General features: G+C 37.9%; 1 protein-coding gene across 1 annotated transcript in view; it reads right to left on the bottom strand.

Annotated features, from left to right (window-relative positions):
• The window catches only part of LOC139734196 (proto-oncogene tyrosine-protein kinase Yrk-like), a 55,975-nt gene that overhangs the window by 2,721 nt on the left and 37,635 nt on the right, over positions 1–15,619 (bottom strand). Inside the window, exons 5-9 of the mRNA XM_071645001.1 lie at positions 9,569–9,672; positions 8,346–8,495; positions 5,003–5,158; positions 3,627–3,781; positions 315–428 (exon numbers count right to left, since the gene is read on the bottom strand). Coding sequence (XP_071501102.1) covers positions 315–428; positions 3,627–3,781; positions 5,003–5,158; positions 8,346–8,495; positions 9,569–9,672 — 679 coding nt within the window. The remainder of the gene's footprint in view (positions 1–314; positions 429–3,626; positions 3,782–5,002; positions 5,159–8,345; positions 8,496–9,568; positions 9,673–15,619) is intronic.

Raw genomic sequence — 15,619 nt, 5'->3', positions numbered from 1 at the left:
ATATAGCTACAATGTTCTATTTTAGACTCTGAAGCATTCAAACAGTTTAATTATAACTATTGGAAGTTATCAATGCGAAAATCCAATGTATTTGGGGGGGAGGGGCGGGGGGAGACATATTCTATAATAATATCATTATGTCTAGACATTGGTGCTCGCAATAACGATTCAAGATAGCATTCTACATAGAGAGGAAAAAACTGCAAGGGCACACCAAACTAGGATGCATGCGGCCGTCACTCTCTTGGAGTTTTCTTTTTTTCTTTTTTTCTTTTTTTTTTTGTCGACAATATTTCTCTACTCTGGGTGCCTACCTGTGCGGTGATGTCGATGAGCTCTGGTTCCTTGAGATGTCTGCCCTCGCCGTCGTGCAAGTACTGCAGCAGACAGCCGTGGGTCATCAACTCCGTCACAATGTAGATCGGTTCCTGGGCCAGAGGGGGTTGGGAAAGCAACGATAGACAAACTTACATTTGGTGCTCAGAGGCGACACGACATTTGTTAATGCGACAACAGCTCCGGTCTTATTTCATCCAAGAACTTTAGGATTGGAGTTAGGTTTGAGAATGGGTTTCAGGTTTAGTTTGATATGAGGATGAGGAATAGGGTCATGATTAGGGCTAGGGTTATGTTTCAGGGTAGATGTTTGCTTTAACGTACAGAGATTTCATAGGAGCAAAATGTCATTGTACCGGGTGCTCACAGACTCTTTGACTTTCTACTCCTTTTATTTTTTTTCTCTGTTTTTTTTTTTTTTTTTTTGGGGGGGGGGGGGGGGTGGAGTGCTTTCACGATAATAGTCGACACTGGAGTAGCATAAAAAGTTCAAGCGTTGATGTAATTGTTCTTTCACTTTTATCACCTTTTACTTGTTTATTTCATTTCATTCTATTTTCATCAGCTTTTGCTAATTAATGGAAACGTTGAATGAATTTGTTTTTCTTCTAAGCAATAGTTTTTTTCACACAGTGCATATATTGAAAACTATTTCACTTTCGTTATCTTAGCAACTATTGCAATGTATCGCTACTGTTAATCTTTTTCCTATTGTTGTTTTCTCTGTACAATTTTATGCATTGATTTTGTCACTTAAGAAAGTGAGATTTATGTTTGTATTATATATTGTGGAAAAACGAATAAATATGAACTTGAACTTGAACTTGAACTTGAACTTGAACTTGAACTTGAACTAGTCAGCCCAGAAATAATTCGGTCAACGGTGAAGCAGAGAAATAGTAAATTTCGATTGTTATAACAAAGAGGCATAGTGCACACTAAGGCAAGAATGCCTACTTTTATGAAGCAGTCTCTTCGCGCATTTTATCAAAAGCTATAAGAACAGCTATAGAAATGGATATATCCTTCGATTTTCTTCTTCGCAGTTAATTTGCATTCTGCAGATCTCCTAAGTTCACATTTAATGTTTACTATCATATACCTAATATCATCTCAGCAGTTTTCTATCCTCCTCCAGTCTTTCTCGAGCGATTTGTCTACATAACTATCAAATTCTAGTCTTCTCTACGCCCAAAGTCGGTGTGTCGCGTTGCTGATATTCGCCGTTTCTTCCTTCACACAATCTGTGAATTGCACCAATGAGGTATTAGGCAAGTTATAGGCCTACCTCCTTGATCGCATTACACGTTTGGAATGGTAATCTGTGGTAAAGGGGATAAGACCTTAACCCTATGTATGCCTCGAGTGCCGACTGGCACAGAAAACCGTAAAGCGCTGTACACACTGCCCAAAGTCTTTGGCACAGAGAGGCCCGAATTCACGAAGGTGGTACAATTGAAACCATGGTTTAAACCAAGGAAAATTTGTATGGAGCGCCAATAGTCGCATGACCTACTTCGTTACGAAACCAGTCATTTCTTCCACAGAATGTTGTCATTTCGTTACAAAATGATCTTTGATTTGATTTTTGATTTTTCGTCGACGAAATAAATGATTTCGGTTTCAATTTCCCGGTTTCAATTGTACTACCTTTGTGAATTCCGTCATTGGGTTAAACAAGAGGTGCTAATATCATCAAACGATTTGTCTCGCTATGTCCCCCTTGACCAATGATGAATGTAAATCTGGGTCATATACCGTTTGGTTTGGAGTGATAGCACGCCCCCACGCAGACCAGTCGCAAAGGGCTCCCCCCTCCCCCCCCCCCTCCCCCCCCCCCCCCCCCAATCTGCATGACCGAGTTGCTTCCTATAATATCAACGCCCTCTAACGACGAAAGCAGTAGCAGGTTGCGCTGGATGGACAAGCAGGACCCACAGTGCCTTCGGCAAAGGCGGCAACTTTGACGCCGCGGAGGGCACATTTTGCAGAAGGGCCTGAAGTTGGCAGAGGGTTTTGAAACCAGTCAGACTAGACTCAGACGTAAGTTCCAAAAGTGTGTAGGCTACCCTGTTAAAATGATTGCAGTTTTAGTCATCGTCACCAGGCATTATGCTAATCTCATCTGTAGCATCACCTGCCCACCTCCCTCTCCGCATCTTCCCAATTCCATCTCGACATGTAACTCTCTCCTCCCTCACCCGTCTCCCTCACTCCAAGATCTCGACTCCTTCCCTTATCCCCCTCCCCCCCCCCCTCCTCCCCCCCCCCCGTTTTTCTTCATCATAGGTCCTAGTCTGCCTATGAAAGGCCACGACAGTGTATTTCACATGTGTTTAAGTCAGACAGATGAATACCCTCGCTTGGTTTGGCCCGCGGGTTTCCTGCTTGCCCTTGCTTTGGTGACTAAGCGTTCACTTGAGCATTTGCACACATCAACACATGGGGCTCATTTGCTTGCACGCTATTTTTAGGCTCGCTAGTCCACATTCGATAGGTATTACTAAACTACTATGTATAGACTCAATTGGTGTCGAGCCAATTCCAACGCATGTAAGGTGTTAGAAAAAATGGGGTCCAGGCTTTTTGGGATTCGTTCGTCTTAAATCTGATGCGCTGAAGTGCAGTCAACGTTGCAATATTGCAAGTTTTCTGAACAATAGTGATCCGAATTCAAAATGTAATCCCAAGGTTTTCTCAGACACAATGCATTTAGTAAGCTGCAACTGAATGATCGTCTTGTGAGTGAAATATCTTTCAGCTATTAACAAAGATCTCGCCATGATTTATTAGATATAAAGTAGCAGACGTTACATCATTGTTTCGACTGCAGAAAAAAAAGTGGGGGCCTCTTGGCAGGCCTCTTGGTTGATCAACGTGCTCAACACACTCTGTACTTTACTGTGCCGAAATGGTGAAAATGTTTTTGACTCTAAAAGTGGACATTTTCATCAGATTTTGATTTCGCCCTAGTCTGTTTAAGATTAAAGCTACACGTGTAACTAATTCCAATGAAGTAATAGCACGCTTCTAGCTCTTTTGAAAATTCGTGTGAATATAATGAGAGTTTCTTTTTTCAATCATACCACTTGGAAATCTCGCCTGCGTTTAATAACAATCTATTGTTCGTGGGTTGAAAGAAATGAAATATCTAAAACGGATCAGTCTTTACAGATGTTACACTTTCAGATGATGCTGTTGTTGTCGTTGTTGCCCCTTTTTGCTACTGATAATGCCGTTGTTGTTGTTGTTGTTGTTGTTGTTGTCTTTGTAAATAATTTCAATTAAACTCTACTTACTCCCTCGGAGCAAATGGCTAGAAGCGCGACGAGCTTGGGATGCCTGAGTTTCTTCATGATGTTCGCTTCCTGGAGGAAGGCCGTTGGGTCCATAGCGCCCTCTTTCAGCGTCTTCACGGCAACCATCACCGTGTCGTTCCACAGTCCTGCATACGTGAGCGAGAGTAAGAGAAGTCTTTTAATACTAGTAATAGATGAAATATCACTGACCAGCCGCCTGAGAAATTAAAAGGAGGTCATTTCATCATTTTTGGTCCTTGTAACAGGTTATAAGAGTTTGATCGCAAAACGGCTTAACTCCATTCCTGTTAAGTTGGGATATTTGTGATTAATTCAACTAAAGTAAAATAAAAAAGAATTAAAGGAAAATATGGGATATTCTAAATCATAACATCAAAAATATTCCTCGATATACACTGTATTATGAATATAAGTAAGGTATCAGAGATCGAGATAATACTTTTCCACTTGTTCACTGCATGCATGTTTAAAGGTATTATCAATAACATTATTAACATGTACATCCATTTTTCACCATTACATGTATTGTGTGATTTGTATAGTACATGTATCAATACTTTGTGTCATCGTTTTGTTCATTTGTTGCCTTATATGTATTTTTTATCCTTGTCGAACGATGGAAATTACTAAAATGAAATGAAATGAAATGAAATGAAATTGAATTAAATTAAATATATCCCATATTTTCTTTTCATCTGCAGGTTTAATCGCAACTTGACGAGAATGGATTTAACTCCTATTGCGACAAAACTCAAAGTTTTCTTTGCATTTTCGAAGTCTTCCATGGAAGCAATTGAGTATATGAATATAAGAACGACCCAAGTCCATGGAAGATCATTTCGAGTAAAGTAAATAAAACTTCATATCTTTTTTATTTGTCCAATAATATTTTATTTAACTGTGACGGGAAGGCAACATTGTATATACAAATTAGAACATATATTATTATGACAATTAATATTTACATTAATTGTGGAGAGGGCATTTTGTGTGGTGGACTTGGGTCGTTCTTTGATTCATATGGACTTGGGTCGTTCTTTGATTCATATACATGATATTCTGCTATAGAGATGAGAGAAGGATGAGAGAGGGCGCTATTATATGAATGTAAGAATGACCCAAGTCCTTCATTCTTACATTAATATAAGATTTAACTCATTCATTTCAGGCACTTCCGGGGGTAATTAGGATTTATCATTTACACACAAGATGAGTCCATGCATAAGCTACAATTTCCCATGTCAAACTGAATTTGGCCAAAAATTGGACTTGGGTCGTTCTTATATTCATATACTCAATTAAAAGGCGACTGGTAAATGAGCGCGCCCTCGCACGTCAACACGCACCTTCCCACACCTCGCCGAACTGGCCGTTGCCTAGTCTTCTGACCAGCTTTATCGATCGTCGCGGAATCTCCCACACGTCCTTGCTGATCTCGAACATGTCAGGCTTCTGCCTCGGACAGGCTGTCATGAGTCTACACACCAGTCCGTCGGCTTGTGCTGCGCAGAAGTACAATATGTGAATAAAGAGAGAGGGAGAGATATGGGGGGGGGGGGTAAAGTCAGTAAGTACCCACGATGAAAATTATATTTTTGACATGATTGAGGAGATATACGATTATGTACATACTTAAACACTATCAGATCTCATGACTACTTTTTTTTCACCCAAGGTCAGCTCACTCACCTAAGTTTTACATTTGTGATATGAAGAAGTCATGTCATATTTTACAAATATCTGATGAATATGACATTCATACAATTCATTCATTCATAGACTACATGGTGCACAGTGAATGTATAAAATCATCAGTGATAATAGAGATTCCACGGTGGTATTGCAAAACTGACTGCTTATCTGACACACACTTCGCCAGGACAAACCAGTGACTCATTTCCTATTTGTGTCTCTCTCTGTCTATCTATCTATCCATGCCCCTCTTTTACTCTCTGTTATATCAATGTGTGTTTTATTTCCCCCTTCATCTCTTTCTGTTCACTATTCTAGCCAGCTAACTAGGCGAAATGCCTGCCACCGACATTGTTTACAGTCTGTCCTGTCTATTCTGAAACTGTGTGCCATTCCTATACCGTTTATGAAACTTCTCTCTCTGTCCTTATGGAAATACACAAAGAACCCGGTTGCTGATGCATCATATCTGTACCGGAAGTACTTCACCTCTCAAACATCCGGGTGATTCCAAATGGAAGGCCATGCCCTTACATGACGCGAGAGTCGAGTCTAGCTGCGTTTGTAAACAGTGACCTCGCCGTGAAACGACACGCAATTTCCACATATATATTTTTTTTTGTCCTCCGCAGAGTCTCATATCGCAATGTATATATCACTATGTCTATTATGGTGGATCGGTACACTGAATTCCCATGTGTGCACCTAATGTATCCAATGGTAATTAGTTTGTCAGATAAGACAACGAATTACACTATCAAAATGGGTCTTGTCCTGAAAATCAAAGAGAGCACATTTTTCCTTTAAACGCTGAGAGATTATCGGGTACTGCAATATCACATTTATCTATACAGTTACGGAAATAATACCATATTCGTTATACACCGTATTCATCCTGCATGCCTTCATTTAATACTCTCACTTGTCGGCCATGTGCACTTGCTCTACAAGAATCTTGCTGATGAGTATCAGTAATAATAATGATAATACTAATGGTACTAAAAACGTTATTTCACAGCGTCAAAATAAGTCACTGTGGCACTCCTTGTGTAATTCCACTTTCACCTCACGTCAAATTATTTAGATTTTTCTCATTCATTCTATGGATTGTCTAAAAGTACGACAAACTTCAGCTATTATAAAAATAAATTTTCTTTGAGTTTACACCAAGTGTTGATGACAATGACTGCCAGAATTAAAAAAACAGGCACCTTTTATTAATCTATCCCTCTAAGATACCTATAATCCGGTGAAAAACAGTTGAAAGTCGAATGTATAACTCTGAAAGGTTGAATGGGTATGATATAAGAACAATGTATTCATCGATACCAGTCGTTATTGAAAGGAAAAGGAGGCGTCACAAAAATGAAATAAATGAATATCGCCTAGTCATCATTGCAAAATACCTTGGAAGCGTACATTGAAAGGAAAATAAGAGGAACTAGAAATGTCGCTATGGCGACTGGTTATGCCTCCGCCATGATGCATGACTTTCCTAATAGGTCTATAGTACATGTGAAAAATGTGTGACGACAGTTTCACATAATTGCCAAATATTAAAATGACATGTATGTCACAAATGTGTTGAACGTTCACCTTCCTTGACCTACAATGTAGGTTTAATTGGACGAATGGGAGATCATGTATTTGAGGATTGAGGACTTTTACTTGACTTTGAACCTTTAACATGTTTGCGCATTTAGTAATTTTCAAGGTATGGAGAAAAAGTGCAATTTCTGTATTGAATAATAATTTGTTACCATTTTTTCATGGCCTTTGACTCTTGACATTTGACCCTATGACCCTAAAATTCATAAGAGAATCACTGTCAGGTAGAACATGCATATATATGTACTAAGTTTCAAGACAACTTGAGCCACTTCCAAGATGAAAGAAGTAAAGTTCAGCACTTTCACTTGATCTTCGACCTTTTGACCTTTGACCTTTATGGCAAAAAGACTTCCCAGAGAATCTCTATTGGGTAATACATGTATACACCAAGTTAAAAAAAAAAAAATCTTGTAGGCATTGCATAACTATGAGGGAAATAGTAAAATTTTGAAGCGTTGACCTCGACCTTTGACCCCTGACCTTTGACCCAATGACCCCAAATTCCCTAGACAATCACTGCCAGTCAGTACATGCATATATATATACTATGTTCCATGAAGATACCTTGAACCATTTCCATTCCAAGATATGGAGAAAAAAGTGAAATTCTACAATTGTCACTTGACCTTTGACCTTTGACCTTATGACCTGAAATTCTGACCAGAGAATCTCAATTGGGTAGTACTTGTATACACTAAGTTTCAAGACAATATCTTCAGGCATTGCATAGATATGGGGGAAAAATGAAATTCTAGCATTTGACCTTGACCGCTTGACCTTTGACCTTAAGCATGTGCACCCAAAAGTTGATAGGCACAACTTCACCCCCTCATAAACACACATACCAAGTTTCATTAGGATACCATAAAAGGGTTTTTTTAGATACGTTGTCCACAAAATTTGATTACGGACGAACGGACGGGCAACCCGAAAACATAAAGCCTCCGGCACCACTTCGTGGCGGAGGCATAAAAAAGAAAGACCGAGGGTAACTGCGAACGCCCTGTCCAAAAATTTTCTCTTTCTTTCAATAACCGCGTTCTTCTTTTTTCTCTCTCTCTCTTTTCTCTCCAACGTATGAATCGCATCATGCAAACTGAATGAATGAATAAACGCTTAGAGTCAGCGGGAATTTCAACTATTAGCCAGAGATTAGCTGTTTCTAGTTCAAGAGAAATGCATGATTATTATGATATGATAAAGTAGCAATATCGTGTTTATTTCTCAATCGTTCTCAACAGTTATTGTTACATAGGCATTCACGGACATAAACTACACGTACAAACTTTTTTGAGATTCCTAATACTTTTCAACTTGTAACGATATCCATCATCTGGCCCAATTAAATGAAATAATGAAACCAAAGTACGGCAATATATGACTTACACATGTAATGTTCGACCAGATCTCTGAGAGTCTTGAATGTGATTCGCGTGCTGATGTAATAGCCTCCATTATCCAGGGTTCTGATTCGGTAGTGCTTTACGTTGTATCCTCGTGTGTCGTCATGATCAAGCACTGAGAGCGAATAAGCGCCTGGTAAACAAGACAATATTCAAGTTATCAGTAGACAATGATCAAGCGCCTGTTATTCATTTGCAGGGGAAATTAAAAACACACACACACACAAAATCAACTTCGCACAAATAACATTCTGTGTTTATGGTAGAATCTTGGAAATGACAAAATGTAAGACTTTTGCTCATTCTACAAGTTGTGACCACAACAGGGAATGCAACAAGTGAGAAAAAAAAATCATGTTTGCGGCAATGAAAGCACTTCGGATGAATTTGAGAAAATTCCGCGAAGTTTCTACTGACGTAATAAAATGGACCAATCTAAAAGAAGCAGACTATATACACGTGTCATAGCTAAAACAAATATCATAATGCATTCATTGCTGCTAGAGAAGAGGTTAAATAACGTCGAATTAGGCTAATTTGTATCATTATCCTCTCACAAGTCTGTCGTTGACGTGTACAAATATCTTCACAAAATCTTCTGACGTGAAAATAATAGGAATTAGTTGTATTCATAGCCTCATCCTACCAAATACGACATGTTACATAAAAAATAATGCTGTTTGCTTGATTACATGCTTTGAATTTTTTTTTTTAATTCTATTTCAGAACGGAATGAGACAGTTATGAAATGACGACAATTTTTACATGCGTAGTTGCGTCCAATACCACGCACTACTCCGTGAAAACACGCCAAAGTTAGCATTTCCCTACTGTCGGTATTTAAAGATCAATTTTGACACATTTTCTACCATTCTGTTCGTCTGACTTTACTCTATATAAGATAGGCAATATGAATATAAGTTTGAATTGCACCTTAATGAACTTATGAAACGTAACACTTTTCGACCAGTAGTACTTGCGTATAACCGATGGGGTGAGTCACATAAGTGCAGGAATTCGAGAGGGAAACAAAATATCCTAATTTGGGAATAACGCGGACTTGTTTCTGCATTTCTAAGTGCCTATAAAAGGATGACATAAAAGGATGCAATCGACCTACCGATCTCTTTAATTCTGGGCAAATTGACAACACTTGATGACACTTTTAGCACTTAGGATGAAACATAAATATGATGAATATGTTACCTGGACTGGTCTCACTGCCTCGGACAAGGAAAGTCCCCCTGGAATTGCTCGTCAGCTGGAGTTGCTTCTCTGCGTCCTTCCGCGTCATCTTCTCGAAAAACCAACTGGAGAATAAATGAAAAAATGAATGGAAAAGTGAGTTAATCATCAACATCGCTGTGTTGAAAAAAAAACTAATTATTTGATTTAACTTTATCTATGGACTCCTTATTAAAATCTTGAGACGGTACACTTAACATTTGCCGCTTAGTTCTTTAAGCCACGCATTCACAGCTTGTTTTAAATATTCTTTATGTAATCTGTGGATACAATATCATTTTGTCATGCATACTGCTGAAGAGTATCTCCTACATGATACCGATTGATCAAAAACAAAATAGATGAATAAGTAGATTAGCGGAATATACATTGTAATAACGAGATATGAAACTCGTCACGCTGACGAGTTAGGTGATACGCTTGGGGTCATCAGGTGTCGGTCATCTGTGATCGACAAAGAAAAGAATGTGATATAGGCACCTTGAAGTTATATTGAGCGTGCATGCAAAACCGTTTCTCTAACCACTCGGCCATGGGACATCCCCGGAAATGGTAAGGCAAAAAAGAAATGTATAGATATTACAGGGGGAAAAAGTCAATGCCCACTCAACAATCGTGGCCGCGTGAACATGTATTGCATTGCTAGACGGAAAAGCGGCCTTGTAACGACTGAGGTCGCTATGCCATTTCTGGCAACTTGGGAAAAATACGTCCCGCAGACATAAAACCTATAATCGGCTGGTTTTGATACCTTGCCTTTAATCACAATTTTCAGTGTAATGACGTCATCAAATTACAAAACAATGACATCGTCTTGAAAGACAATTGTTCAAAGTACAACACCTCAGTCGTCGTCATTACATACTATGATCGGTTTGACAAAGTCAACCTGCAAAATTTGCTGCAGTCGAAGCAATGTGGTCTCCAACACACAAAAAAAGAGGGATATGGCGTGTGTGTGTGTCTGTGTGTGTGTATAGGTGCGTTTATATACGAACGTGATTTCTACATGGACGAATATGTAATACAAAATTGAAGAAAAAAAACAGTAAAGTAGCTAAGTATTTTGTTTCGTGATCTTGTGGGGTTCGAACCCGCAACCTCACGTCTCTGAGACGTCGCCTTTAACTACTCGGCCACACGTCTCGACGGGAAAATATGAGGAACGTTATGGACTTGAAAGACAGTTGTTCAATGTATAACACATTCATCGTACGTTGTCAGTTTGCTATTGACATGACAATCTATCACACGAATATGAGGCAGGCATTAGTACCTGTATGAAATTATTATAGGCATGGTTATCAAATTGCCCTAAAATTTCCTTATAGTTGCCTTATTTTTACACACAGTTATGCTATCCCTTTAAACTCGTCACAGTTTAATTAGAATCATTAACATCATACATTAGTACCATATTCAATTCCATAGCTGATAACGTTTGCTAATCAATTAAGATTAATTGTCTAGAATGTGTCATATGGCCAACCTGTATACACACGTATATATACACACACAATGCTAAATGTATGTATCAAACATCTGTAACACAACTTTGAACTAACTGTAGGAAGTATCGCTGCACTTATCATCCATACTTTTTATCACTATCTGAAACTCCACAAAAACCACTAATTGACAAATAATCATCAATACAGAAGACTGAATACCTTTTTTACAATGTATAGCTTGTTACATGTATAAATCAGCACAAAGTAACCACGACTACATTGTGTTACTGAATTGATATGAACAAATTTCATTTTATTACAATATACTATATCAGTTTGAAAGCCCAGCCTGCAAAGTTTTGCAGCAGTCGAAGTAATGCAGTCTCCAACGCAAAACAAAGGTATACTGTGTGAGTGTGTGCGTATAGGTGTGTTTACATGCAAACGTGATTTCTACATGGACGAAGGTGTGGTACTCCATTGAAGAAAAAAAGTAAAAATAAAAATTATATTCTTTCGTGCTCTTGTGAGGATCGAACCCGTACGTGTGCAACCTCACGTTTCTAAGACGACGCCTCTAACCACTCGGCCATACGTCTCGACGAGAAAATTAGAGGAACGTAAACTTATGTACGTGAAAGATGAATCAGGAATCGTTTGGTCCGCATTCCATTCTCATTTTCAGTTTTAAATTGCAAAATTGTCAACCTCATGAGGAGATTTCAAAGAATAAAATGCATGATTACTGCAGCTTATTGTCACATCTACAACATACTTAAGTTTCAAAGGAAATGAAGCAAAATCAGCTGAGATAAAGGTGCTTAAACGTTGTCAAGTCAATGCATGGTTTCTAAAAAAATCACCTCCCATAGACATAACACGTAAACTTGTACGATTTTGCATCTTTACCTTTAAACACAATTTAAAGCATGATGACGTCATCAAATTTCAAAACTATGACATGGACTTGAAAGGCAAATGTTCAAAGTACAACATATCTGAATTTGGGATAATATTTAGCTTAAACAACAGAGATACGAGCAAATGAATCTCAGAAACAGTACCTTAAAAAAATTAATTCCACTTTTTTGATTTCAGATGACGATGTGATGACGTCATAATGTTTTATGGAAATAATGATACTTGAAACGTTATGTCCAATTTATATGCTTTTGTAATATGCAATAAAAACATAGGGTAACCAGACGTTTTAAAGAGCTATGGCGAAATAAACAAAGACATGTTTTTTCACTATATTTGCACATAGACGCGCAGGCGAAATTTGAACTTTGACGCAAGTGCAATGCTTTGTTATTTGTCAGAAACGATCAGAAATCAATGGATATTGTTACTCAAAGTATCAGGAATCCAAATCAGTCAAAAAAAGTGCATTTTCATGTTACTGACGCGCTGTGCACGCGAAAACGCGCGGACGGACGCGCACGCGCAAAATCGTTTGAAACGCTTAAATTTGTCTGAAACTTCGAGATTTCCCATTGGAAAGTTGTTTTGAGCCTTTTAAAAGTTTGACGCGCGCTTACGCGTCCTAGATGACGTCCTAGGTAATTAGGATCAGAGAAAGAAAGATAGAACGTGACCTGAACTTTATGTCCACCGAAAATGATACAGAAATGACCTTTAGTTATGAAGTTATGATCGATCATGTAACATGGTCCGAAAATCACAAAATGGCGCCTAGATGACGTCATAGATATGTTACTGTCATGAAAACCTTATTGTGGCTAGATATTGTCATGAGACATGTTCCCTGAAAATGTCATGTTATTCCGTAATGTCATTCTTGAGATATTGATGACACAAAATTGTCCAGAAAGAAAGAAGAATAAAAAGAAACTAGACTTGGAATTTGTCAAGACTGACAAATTAGGTGATCCGATTTTTTTTAATCAATGATTCGAGTCCTGATCGCAATAGGCATGACCATATAGGTTTCATCTGTGTTTAGAGACATTGGACGTGTGATATTTGGATTCTCATTTAGAAAAGAGAGTTAGGTCTGCTATCTCTGTTACCAAATTCGGTATACACTATAAAGAAGATACAGAATGAAGTATATTTGACCATTGACCCAACTTTGCACAGCCAAGATGGCATCTGACCAAAAAGTGGTTATTTTGTGAAATGATTCTTGTAACATGGCCTTTGCGTGTGTAAAATATGGGAAAGATAGGACATGTATTCACCAAGATACAGGTTAAAACATTTATGACCTTTGACCCTAATTTACATACCCAAGATGGTGTCTGATCAAGTAGTTGTTATTTTATGAAATAATGTACGTGACATAAACTAAACATGTGCCAAATATGGGGATGATAGGGGCTGTTTTTCTTGAGTTATTGCAAAGAAAGTTGCAGAGAGAAAGAAATATCTCAATACATCGAATATAAGTTTGATGTCAACCAAGTTTTTACGTGATCTCGGCATCGTATGAAAAAATGAAGAATCACTGATGATAGCCCAAAGTCTCAGCTACATCATATTAAAATCTGGGAGAAATTTACAGAAGAGTAAGTGAGGTAGTGCTCGATAAAGAAAGTCATGTCAATTTTCATTTCCAGAAAAATTCCCTCCCATAGAGATAACACGTAAACTGGTTAAATTTGACAAGGTTACATTATATCCATTTTCACGTGGTGAAGACATCATCCGATTAAAACTTTGATTAACAAAACTTAAAGAGTATTACATTGGCTACAACATACTAACATCTGGAAGAAATTCACCGAAGGGTAATTGAGCTAGTCGTCGATAAAGACAATCATGTCAATTTTCACATCTAGAAAAATTCCCTCCCATAGAGATAACACGTCATAATAAAGATAAAGAAAGAAGTACATATGACCTTTGACCCTACTTTGCACAGACAAGATGGCGTCTGAGCAAAAAGTGGTTATTTTGTGAAATGATTCTTGTAACATGGTCTTTACGTATGCAAAATATGGGAAAGATAAGACATGTATTAACCAAGATACAGGATGAAACATTTTTGACCTTTGACCCTAATTTACATACCCAAGAAGGTGCCCGATCAAGTAGTTGTTATTTTATGAAATAATGTACGTGACATAAACTAAACATGTGCAAAATATTGGGCTGATAGAGCTTGTTTTTCTTGAGTTATTGCAAAGAAAGTTGCAGAAAGAAAGGAATATGAAAATACATGGAAGATAAGCTTTAATTTCAACCAAGTTTTTGGGCATGATGCCGACTCCGTATGAAAAAACGAAGGGCACATTAACGATAGCCCAAAGTCTCAGCTACAACATACTAAAATATGGGAGAAATTCACCGAAGCATAAGTGAGCTAGTGCTCGATAAAGATAGTCATGTCAGTTTTCATTTCCAGAAAAACTGCACTCCCATAGAGATAACACGTAAACTGGTCAAATTTGACAAGATTACTTTAAATCCATTTTTACGAGGTGATGCCGTCATCCAATCAAATTGTTGTTATTATATATCTGAAAGACCATTTAATAAGCTACAACATATTGAAATTTGGACGTAAATCAATTAAAGAAAAAGTGAGATATGCTTGAATGAACTTGAAATTTGATGACGTCATTTTGAAAATTTACTTTTTTAACTTTATTAAGAAATTTGATATCTTTGAATGACTTTTTCAGTATCGCCAACCCATAAACTGACATGTACAACTCATCAGCTTTCAGAATATGTAAAGAAAATGGGGGGTCACCGTCCATCCTGACGAGTAAAATCGGATTTAAAATTGGCGGTTTTGGGGCATTGTTGTACTGTATATCGCCATTGACGCGCGCGCGGAATTTCAACTTTGACAGTCCCGTATGACGTCATATTGAGTCGGATTGACTTGAAACTTGCTAGAAATATTCCTTGACTTTTCAGACATCCGATAAATGTAAAAAATCGGGAAATTTCTGTTGCATATGAGCTGTACGTGCGTATATGTGCGCGCGCGTACGCGTCCGTCCAATTTTTTCAATTTTTCAAAAAATGCTCCAAATGGTCTGAAACGTATGCAAAAAAAATTTGAGCTTGATTGGAGCATACAAATATTTCAACGCGCGCGTACGCGCACGTCTTTACAATGCGAGGAATTCTGAAAATATGGGTAGAATTCCCTTGAATTGAAATTTATGTGACGTAAATTTCATTGAGAAATTCCACTCCATTAATGAGATATGATTGAAAATGTGTTTTCATATAATGACGTCATAGTGACGTCACGGTCGACTGATCACTACGATTTTACTTGACATGTCGTCTTTGGGACATGATACACATATGGTATAAGTTTGACATTCATAGGCAATGCACTTTCTGAGCTTATCTCTACACAACTTTTGCGGAGAAATAAAGAAGAAGAAGAAGAAGAAGAAGAAGAAGAACTAGACTTGGAATTTGTCAAGACTGACAAATTAGGTGATCCGATTTTTTTTTAATCAATGATTCGAGTCCTGATCGCAATAGGCATGACCATATAGGTTTCATCTGTGTTTAGAGACATTGGACGTGTGATATTTGGATTCTCATTTAGAAAAGAGAGTCAGGTCTG

This window comes from Diadema antillarum, unplaced genomic scaffold (assembly GCF_040938485.1).
Source record: "Diadema antillarum isolate AM-2024a unplaced genomic scaffold, OU_Dant_1.0 seq00000512_RagTag, whole genome shotgun sequence".
Taxonomy (NCBI): domain Eukaryota; kingdom Metazoa; phylum Echinodermata; class Echinoidea; order Diadematoida; family Diadematidae; genus Diadema; species Diadema antillarum.
The sequence above is the reverse complement of the archived record's forward strand: the minus strand, read 5'-3'. Positions and strand labels throughout refer to the sequence as shown.